Source organism: Stomoxys calcitrans, chromosome 1 (genome assembly GCF_963082655.1).
Source record: "Stomoxys calcitrans chromosome 1, idStoCalc2.1, whole genome shotgun sequence".
NCBI lineage: Eukaryota > Metazoa > Arthropoda > Insecta > Diptera > Muscidae > Stomoxys > Stomoxys calcitrans.
Window position 1 is genome coordinate 204,273,970 of NC_081552.1, and position 11,165 is coordinate 204,285,134.

Below are 11,165 nucleotides of genomic sequence, written 5' to 3' on the forward strand. Positions count from 1 at the left end.
CTGTATCTCCTTAATTATGCGTACTAGAAGGAAATAGGCTTTAATTCGTAACTCCATTAGAAAATTTAAAATTTCATCGAAAATCCCATAAAAATCGAACTTTCAGTTGAGTAAAAAATCGAATTTTCAGTTGAAAACTTTAAATTTGCTGTATCTCTAAAACTATGCTGAAAATGGTCCTTAATTCGTAACTCCATCGAAAAATTCCAAACATCAGTGGAAATCCAGGAAAAAAAACAAATTTTCAGTTTGAAATTTAAATTAACCATATCTCCTTAACTGTGCGTCTTAGAGGAAAATAGGATTTATTTCGTGGCTCTATCAAAAAATAAAAAATTTAAAAATCTGTAAAAATCGAATTTTACCTTGGTGACTCTAAAATGCCTATATCTCCTGAACTATGCGTGCTAGAGGAAAATGAGCCCTTGTTATTGACTCCATCACAAAGTGACATGTTGTCAATAAAAATTCTTTACGAATCGAATTTTCACCTCGAAATCTTTCAACGGGCTATATCTTGTGAACTAAGAGAAATGGGCTATAATTCGCTACTCCATCAAAAATGAAAATCAACTTGGGGTATCGGTTTATATGGGGCCTATGCCTGTTTATATGTTGGAATGTTGGAAGTCATAACTCAAGTCTTTGATCTAAATTTCAGCCAAATTGATGAATTGAAACATCTAAGGACTCAAGAAGTCAAAAACGGTGATCGGCTTATAAGGGGACTATATCTGTTTATAGACCGATTTGGAATATACGTGGTGTCACGGTTGCCAGAGTTTTTTGAGAGAGATCCTCAAAATTCCGAAAGCATTTCCCTAAAAAATCCCCAATTAAAATGTAATAAAATCCCCAATTCTAAATTCTAGTAAATATTTACTAGAATTTAGTTTAAGCCCAAAATTAATTTAATTTTGTCATTGTAAGTCTTAAATAAAACACTACGTCTCAAATTTCAACCAAATCCGATAGTAATTGCAACTCTCAGGGATTGAAGATGTCAAATCGGGACAGAGGTTTATATGGGAGCTGTAACAAGTTATAAACCGATTTCGATCGTACTTGGTACATTTGTTGGAAGTTGCAGCAAATAGCGCGTGCCCATTTGCAAATGGTCCAAAATTTCAAGCAGATAGCAAAATTTGACCGCTATCGTGATTTCAACTGACTGAAGGAGGACATGGCTAGGACGACTGAGAGTTTAAAAACCATGAGGAACGTAACCCCATATGGGGTCGCATCAATATTACCAGCTGTGACAAACAACAATGACTAGATTTCTATACCCCCATCCGATGTTGGTGGGTACAAAAAAAGTTATCGTAGTATTTTGGATGCCGCGACCTCAACCAACCTTAGATTGTTGAAAACATTTCCAGCTTTGTTACGATGGATTAAAGCCTATGCCTCCTTATAGACTAAAGCCCATGTCTACGGCATGTGCAATTTCTCATCTTGTGTGTAGGTGAATATGTTTTTTATTATACCCACCAACGTAGGATATCGGGTATATTCATTTAGTCATTCCGTTTGCAACACATCGAAATATCATTTTCCGACCCTACAAAGTATATACATTTCAGATCGTCGCAAAATTCTAAGACGATTTTACCATGTCCGTGTGCCTGTCCAACTATCCGTCCGTCTGTTGTAATCACTCTGCAGCCTTAAAAAATTGAGATATTGAGCTAACATTTGATACAGATATGTCTTTTGGATGCACGCTGATTAATTTCTTGAATGGGCCAAATCGGACCATATTTGGATATAGTTGCTATATGGACCGATTTTCTGATAAAGGGTCTAATGCCCATAAAAACTTTATTTTTTTCATCCGATTTTGCTGAAATTAGCAACAGTGAGTAGTCTAAGACTTCCCGATATCTGACCCAAATATGGTTCAGATAGGACTATATTTAGATATTGCTGCCATATAGACCGATCTCCCGATATAGGGTCTGAAACCCATAACAGCTTTATTTATCACCCGATTTCGCTGAAATTATAAGCAGTGGGTTATTTTAAACCCCCCCTTCATTTGACCTGAATACGGATTAGATCGGACTGTATTTAGATATTGCTGCCATATAGACCGATTTACCGATAAAGGGCCTGAAACCCATAAGGTTCATTTTATAACCGATTTCGATGAAATTCGAAACAGTGGGAAGGTTTAAGCCTCCCAACATCTGATCTTAATATTAGATCGGACTATATTTAGATATAGCTGCCATATAGACCGATCTCTCGATAAAGGGTCTGAAGACCATAAATCATTATTTTTTAACCGATTTCGCTGAAATTTGAAGCAGTGAGTAGTTTTGGGCCTCTCAACATAGGACCCAAATTTGGTTCAGATAGGACTATATTAAGGTATAGCTGCCATGTAGACCGATCTCCCGATAGAGGGTCTGAAGCCCATAAATCATTTTTTTTTAACCGATTTCGCTGAAATTTGAAGCAGTGAGTAGTTTTGGGCCTCTCAACATAGGAACCCAATATGGTTCAAATGGGGCTATATTTATATATAGCTGTCATATAGACCGATCTCCCGATAAAGGGTCTGAAGCCCATAAAAGCTTTATTTACTACCCGATTTCGCTGAAATTTAATATAATTCGACATTTCATCGAAAATTTATCAAAAATCTAATTTTTACTTTGAAAACTTTTGAATGGCTGTAACTTCTTAACTGCGCGTCCTATAGGCAAGAGGTTCCTGATTCCACCAAAAATTCATAAAAAATCTAATTTTCGTTTCAACATTAAAATGGATTATACCCAAATTTCTGATGAAAATCCATCAGAAATTTGATTTTCACTTTGAAAACTTAAAAATGGTTGTATCTCCTAAATTATGTATCCTAGAAGTAAATGGACCTTAATTATTGATTCAATCAAAAAATTCAACATTTCATCGAAATGCATTAAAAATCAAATTTTTATTTAAAAACTTTGCAAATGCAAATTTTGCCCATGAACATTCCACTAAGGAACAGGGGCCAACTTCTCATACATCAATGAGTGCAGTCCGATTCAAGTTTAAGCTCAATGGAAAGGGGCCTCGCAGTGCGATACCTCTTTGGAGAGAAGTTTTATATGGCATAGTACCTCACAAATGTTGCCAGCATTAGGAGAGGAAAACCACCGCTGAACATTTTTTTCTGATGGTCTCGCCAGGAATCAAACCCAAGCGTTCAGCGTCTTAGCCGGACATGCTAACATCTGCGCTATTTTAGAATTTCAAAAATTTATCAAAAATTTAATTTTATTTTAAAAATTTTAACGTGGATGCTCTCCTAAACTACGCTTCGTGTAGGGTTATGAGCCTTAATGCGTGACTTTATCAAAAAATGTATAAATTCTGTGGAAAATCCGCCGAAAATCGAGTTTGGGCTTTGAAGCCTACCGCAAGGACCGCTCGCTACGACCAAGAGTGTCGTAATGCTGTTGAAGCCATGAATACGGCATACCAGGCAACCCTGGAGTAAGTAGCGAAACTACAGGCGAATTTAAGGTAACCGTTGGAAAGGAAAGAGAAAAAACGTTTATTTAGCAAGAACAAGAATGAAATGGAAAGATGTGTGTGAGTGAATCAACTTAAAAGTGTGGAATTTGTAGCAAAGAAGTAAATATCAAATAATGTGGACCAAGGCTAGATAAAATTTGGTCTTGGATTCCTCGTGATGCATGTAGACATTCACGTTGTCCATAGCTAGCCATCCGTTACAGTACTTTCCATTATAAACAACTCGAAAATTTTCTGCATGTAAAAATTCCCCATCATATCTATACATAGTAAAAAACAATCTCTGACTTCATAAACAAAATTAACTCAAAATTATTTTAATTTGAATTTAATTTTTCCCCCTCTTTTTTACTTTTGAGCAAACATTTCATTTTAAACACACACTCTAATGTGACTATTTAAACACGGGGGCAATAAATCAGACGATTGTTTGCTTAATACACCTCTGATTAGTCTGCGGCAGCAAAAAAAAAAAAACAGAAGAAATCTCAGATTTATTAGACAAGACACAACAAAAGGGTAAAAGAGATATAAATTAGCTAACCGTGGACTACGGCAATCTAGTGAAGATGACCTCATGGGCTTCCTGAGATATCAACCGGTGTTGTGCGTTGCATGATCTTCCTAACAAAAAACAGTGACTGACTGGGTGAGTGAGTAAGAGTAAAAGTCACACAATGGAAATGAGTAAATATTTATTTATTTTAATATATGTAGATGGCGTTATTAATCATCACACTTATGGCGAATGAATAAACTACGAAAAACAATGCTTTCTTAATCAAACTCAAGACAGAAGAGCAGGGGAATAACACAGAAATTTCGTCAGCGCAAAGAGTGCGTACTAGCCAGAGTTGTCGTACAGCAAATATTTTGAGGGTGTATCAATTTGGTTTTTCCTTTTGCAGCACATCGAAATATTGATTTCCAATCCCAAATAGTTTACATATACTTGATCGGCATGAAGTTCAAAGAAGATTCAACAATGTCCATGCGTAAGTTGTAATCACGCAACTTCCTTCAAAAATTAAGATATTTAACAGATAGTTGGTATAGGTCTTAATTTTACTCTGTTTTACAGTTATCGTAAAACTCGTCAAAAAAGGTTATAGACCGATTCAGACCATATTTGACACGTATGAAGGTCATGGGAGAAGCCGTTGTACAAAATTTCACCCAAATCAGATAATAATTGCGCCCTAGAAATCTAGATCTCAGATCGGCTTATATGGCAGCTGTATCAGGTTATGGACCGATTTGAACCATTCTTTCCACATCTGTTGAAAGTCATAACGAAACACGTCGTGCAAACATCGACAGCGACATCGGATAGGATTTGCGCCCTCTAGAGGATCAAGAAGTCAAGACTCCAAATCGGTTTGTATGACAGCTAGCTATATCAGGTTATGGACCGATTTCAACCATACTTAGCACAATTGTTGAAAATCATAAAAACTCATACAACTCATACAAGATTCCAGCCTGCGGCTCTGTAGCAGCTTAAGAAGTCAAGATCCAAGATCGGTTTATATGGGAGCTATATCAAAAAATGGAATGATATGGTCCATTAACAATCCCAACCGATCTACACCTATAAGAAGTATTTGTGCAAAAGTTCAAGCAGCTAGCTTTACTTATTCGAAAGTTAGCGTGCTTTTGACAGACAGACGGACGGATGGACAGACATGGCTAGATCGACATTAAATGTCATGACGATCAAGAATATATATACTTTGTGTGGTTTTGAGACGAATATTTTGAGGAGTTACAAACTAAATGACGAAATTAATATGCCCCCATCCTATGGTGGAGGGTATAAAAATTGGCCCATTTAATCACATGGATTGTATTGATGATTTCATTTCAACATGTAATTGTCTGGAGAACCGTCCTACCCAAGACTTCACACATACATATATTCTGCACATCTCTAAAAAATATATTTCGATTCATGACAATTTCATTAAAATTCGTTCAGCGATTTGACCATATTGTGTACCACAAACTCGCTTTTAAACAACCCGCCTGCTGCATATGATCTGTAGTTATTAAATTTTTTGTATTTTTGTGCAGTCTCGCAAAAGAACAACAACAAAAATGCAAATGCCTCGCATATCAAAGCCGAGATTTAAGGGATTTTCTTACCTAAATGCCAAGCAGTGTCGTGCACATCACATCCCCATAACACCCTTACGTAAATAGTGATACTCTTTCTCTCACATCATTTGTTTCTATTATTACTCTCACCACTAATGATCCCACCTATGGATTTGCAATCACACCCATAACGAATGCTTTAGAAAAAGAAAAACAAATAAAAGCGTGGTAAGTGCGGCCGAATCTTATATATCCTCCACTATGGACTGCATTTGTCAAGCTCTTTGAGTGACTTATTCAAATATACATATATGAGCTATATCAAGCTATTGACCAATATGAGCCGTACTTGTCATGCCGTGCAAGTCATATCACCTCCAAAATTTCGGGCAGATCGAGTAATAATGGATGAGTTGTTGGAAGTCATACCAAAACAACACATGCCAAATTGGATCAGAATTGCGTTGTCTAGGACTCAACAAGGAGATCGATTTATATGGCGACTATATCAAAACATGGACCGATTTGGCCCATTTACAATCCCAACCGACCTGCGCCAATAAGAAGTATTTGTGCAAAATTTCAAGCGCCTTTCTTAACTCCTTCGAAAGTTAGCGCCTTTATAAAACCCTTGGCCGTTTAATAATATATATTACTAGCCGAACTGGGCCCGCTCCGCTGCGCCTTATTTAACTCTCTAATATCTTTTTAGGATAGGGACACCTCGCCCTGAATGCGGATATCGATATCGTGTCATTGAAGCCTATGACGCATTTGAATCCTGGCGGGAACATCAACAAAGCGGTGTTTATCCCCTCTTATTGTTGAGGACATTTGCGAGGTACAATGCCTCGCATGGTCATTTAAAAAATCTTCTCCAAAGAGGTGTCGCACTGCCATTCGGACTCGGCTATAAAAAAGGTTCCTTATCATTGAGTTTAAACCTGAATCGGAAAGCACTCATTGATGTATGAGAATTTGCCCCTTCTCAGTTCCTGGTGGTAATGTTCTTCCTTAGGGTAATGTTCTCATTAGGGGAGGGATGGCGCCTCAGGCATTTCGACTCAAATATGGATATCAAATTCGTACTGCACTTCCAAATTCCTTTAATTTGAGCCCCATATTGCCATGGACGGTAAATATGAACAGTTTGGAGGGTGTTTCGGGGCTGGGGCGGCCACCAGCACTTTGTACTGAAAAATATCAAATTCGTGCTTTATTCCCAACGGAAATGAAGATCAGTTAAGGAGGTGCTTTAGGGCGTACCCCAAAACACTTGACTCCAAAATTGGATATCAAAAGCGCTTTTAACTCTCAAATACCTTTCATTTGAGTCCTATATTGTCATTTAATGTATCTTCAGGAGGAAAAGCGCCACCTAGAATTGAACGCAAATTTTAATGTCATATTCGTAATTTACTCCCTAATACTTTTCATTTGAGTCCCATACAACCATGGTCGGCTAATATGCCAATTTGGGGGTATTAGGGGGTGGGCGACCTCCCATTACTTGGACCTATTGTTTTGTGGCATATTTGTAATCTACTGCCTAATACTTTTCATTTGAGTCCCATATTGACGCTTTTAACTCTCAAATACCTTTCATTTGAGTCCTATATTGTCATTTAATGTATCTTCAGGAGGAAAAGCGCCACCTAGACTTGAACGCAAATTTTAATGTCATATTCGTAATTTACTCGCTAATACTTTTCATTTGAGTCCCATACAACCATGGTCGGCTAATATGCCAATTTGGGGGTATTAGGGGGTGGGCGACCTCCCATTACTTGGACCTAATGTTTCGTGGCATATTTGTAATCTACTGCCTAATACTTTTCATTTAAGTCCCATGTTGACATGAACTTCGAATATATCTGTTTAGAGGAGTTTCGGGGTTGGGGGCGGGGCCTGCTGTCGGGGCCATATTCGTTTTATGGTCTCCAATGCCTTTTATTTGATAACCTTATTGTGCCCATTGGACTACTTTCGGATATGGGTGGCGTTCTAAAAATTAAGTAGCCTATGTTTCGTTTTTAGACAAACGTACACAATCTTTGAAAATTTTAAGAAAATCGGTTCAGCCAAGTATCATTTAGTCATAATGGGTCTAAAGGCGTTTTTGAGGGGTGGCGTGAACGCCTACACTTCGATCTGATTTTGTATGCCAGATTCGAAATCTACTCCCGAATACCTTTCATTTGAGCCCCATATTGAAATGGACGTCCAATATGCCTATTCGGGGGAGTTTTGGGGTTGTGGCGGCTCGATGGATACTGAGACTCAAATTTTAAGACCATATTCGTATTCTACTCTCCAATACCTTTCATTTGATACCTATATTTTGCCGATCGTTTCACTTCTAATTTTGGGTTGTATTTTCGGTATAAGGGGGAGGGTCCGTCCCCCCTTCCGATACCGAAAAATTCTATAGTCTATGTTTCCTTCCAGACCTACCTACACAATATGCGAAAATTTTGAGAAAATCGGTTCTGCCATTTTTTAGTCTAAAAAACCAAACCGAGTCCCAAACAAACCGAGTCCGTGATTAGCTAATGTGCCCATTTTGGGCGTTTTTGTGGGGGTGGGGTGACCCTCTATACTTCGACATCAACTTGTATACCAGATTCGTTATCTTCTCCTGCATACTTCTCATTTGTACCCATATTGTCCTTATCGGTTTACTTTTGATTTTGGATGGTGTTTTTGGGGTAACGGTGGAGGGTCCGTCCCCCTACCGTTATCAATAAATTATAAAGCCTATTCCTTCTTCCTGACCATATTCGTAATCTACTCCCGAATACCTTTCATTTGAGTCCCATATTGTCATGATTGTCATATAAACCTATTTTAAGTGGTTATGGGGCTAGGGCGGGCCCCCAGGTACTTGGACCCAACTTTTATTATGAAATTCGTACTCTACTCTTGAATACCTATCATTTAAATCCCATATTGTCCGGATGGGTCTACTCTTATTTTTGGGTAGTACTTTTCTGGGAAGGGGGAGGATCCGCCCCCCTCCCGATATCAAAAAATTATATAGCCTACAGGGTGGCTGATGAAAGCCGCTACCAAAAAAAAATGTAATAACTTTTTTTCTATTTAATAATAATAATTTAATAATTAATTTAATTAATTAATTAATTAATTTAATTAATAATAATTTAATAATTAATTTAATAATTTAATTTAACATGAATAAAAGAAAAATGTATTCCATACACCGAAAAAAAAATGTAGCAATATTCATCATTGTAGCAATATTCATCAGCCACCCTGTATGTTTCCTTCCAGGCCAACCTACACAATATGTGAAAATTTCAAGGTAATCGGTTCAGCCGTTTTTGAGTCTATACGGAACAAACAAACAAACCGACAAGCAAACAAACATACAAACAAACACAATTTCATTTTTATATATACAATATATAGATAAGAAAGATTGGTAAAATACATAAACGCACTCTAATGTTGAAATAAGTTATGCTAGTGCCAACCTAATTTCGTCACAGAAGTCTGAAAATAACTTGCAATGCAAGCTTACCTCTAATAACATATTGTCTTCTTCTTGCCATCCCATTCTTTGCTTTGTAGTATGCATCTTTGTTCTTTACGTATTTCAATTTAAAGCTGTTGTTGTCTTTCTTGTTATTCGATTTTTACGGAAAGCATTTAGTTATACATACAACTCATTGATTTCAACTTTCTGCAGTTTTGACAATCTCTTTTTCTATCTCTCAACCACTCTCTCATTATTTTCTCTTTTTATTTATTTTGATTCAAGGCCATTAGACTTTGTAAGTTATTGTTGCTGTTGTTGGTAATCTCTTTCACTCACTTCTTATACACACTCAACCTTTCTCACACTCTGCATAGCAATACACAAACAACAACTGCACAACATAGGTAAAGTGGAAAACAGTAACACACCACGATCACTTAATAATGGACTTTTTCTAACGAAAATGAAAAATCGTTTATGGAAATACTTTTAAAACACTTTTAACACATTTAAACTTGTTAGTTCACCAACAATTGTACAGACACTTGGCTATTAAATGATGGTCTATATTTTTAACCATAATTTGCAACAATTTATGGAGCTTAAAGTTAGTAATTTGTATTTTTTAAAGGAGACAATTAATTACGCGACCGAACCGAAAAGAGTCAAAGTAAAACTGATGGCATGCGAGTTAAGCATTTCACCACAGTGTTTGTGAGAGGGGGTGGGGGGTTAAACAATGTTAGCAGAATCAGAGATGTTAATGCTAACAGCTAACAATAGAATTTGGTAGTGTTGTCTTTTAACCTAATTTGATTTTAACTTTTTTCGCATCAAAGTAATGGTGGAAAATGTGGTGTTAAAGAAAAATGAGAGAAAGAGGACATGTGTAAGCAGTTTTTGATATCTTTGTAAAACATATGCATGTATGTTACCTCAAACGCAATACGGAATTTGAATTAATGCTATTTGAAGGTGGCGATAAGTGTGTTGGGGACTGCACTAACCCACTAAGCTTTACAAGCCGGTATGTATTCGATAATTATAAGGGTAGAATTGAAGGTAAATGAGGAATGATGTGTGAATTTGAAATCCAAATTAGAGTCAACACACACCGCGCCCACAACCACTGCAGTGCAGTGCTAGTGCACTAGCCGAAAGGGTCAGAAAAGTATAGAATGCATATGAAAGGTTTTGTTGTTTGGGGAGTGGGGCCCACCTCACACAGACACATAGACAAATCGTGACACTATGAAAATCATAAACAAGTAAGAACAGGCTAAAGTCGGGCAAAGCCGAGCTTTTAATATGCTTCGCTGCGAAAAATGTTGAGAAGCTCGTTTGATAAAAGTGAAAATCCAGGGGTAAATTTATAAGGCAGGCTTATCTAAATCAGAAAAAATTTCTATAAAATTCCCCAGTGATCTTAAGAGTAACAAGGATCAAAATTCGTGCCAAATTTTGTGAGGATCGATTAACTAATGACCTATATTTTGCAGTATAAGCTAAAATGGGACGAAAATTAAAAATGGGAACTATATCTAAATCTCTATCGTTTTCGACCAAAATCGGTACACATAGTTGTGCACAATTTTAAGAAAATCTTTATAATACACTGACAAAGGCTCAAAAAGTGAAAATCGGGTGATGCATATATAAGGGAACAATATCTTAACCTGAAACGATTCCTTTGTGTTTCGTTTGGGAGTCATTAGAGAAGTTTTCCTGCCAAAGAATCGTAAGAATCGGAAGAACATATATGACGCTATATCCAAATCAGCACCGATTTTTCCAGTTTCATTAGGCTTAGTCTCTAGGCCAAAAAGATGCCTGTGCCAAAAGTGTAAAATTGGTAAACATACACACATTATGTTTTTTTTTTTTTTTGAAAATTTTTAGGAGTAAGATTTCTGGAAGTAGGGTTGAAGAAGACATTGTCCATTTGATGGTTTCTATCGAAGAACAAGTAAAAGCGTACTAAGTTCGGCCGGGCCAAATCTTATATAACCCTCCACCATGGAGCGCATTTGTCGAGTTC

General features: G+C 37.0%; 1 protein-coding gene across 2 annotated transcripts in view; it reads right to left on the reverse strand.

Moving 5' to 3' along the window:
• LOC131995343 (uncharacterized) overlaps positions 1–9,494 on the reverse strand; it is a 466,869-nt gene extending 457,375 nt beyond the window's left edge. The window contains exon 1 of one of the 2 annotated variants that reach the window (XR_009397394.1): positions 9,170–9,492. Coding sequence is in view for 1 of the 2 variants with exons in the window: in XM_059363984.1 (XP_059219967.1) it covers positions 9,170–9,200 (31 nt within the window). In the remaining variant the exon portion in view is untranslated. Of the gene's footprint in view, positions 1–9,169 lie in introns of both variants that reach the window. The other variant, XM_059363984.1, reaches the window with a different exon arrangement.
• Between the last annotated feature and the right edge of the window lie 1,671 nt (positions 9,495–11,165).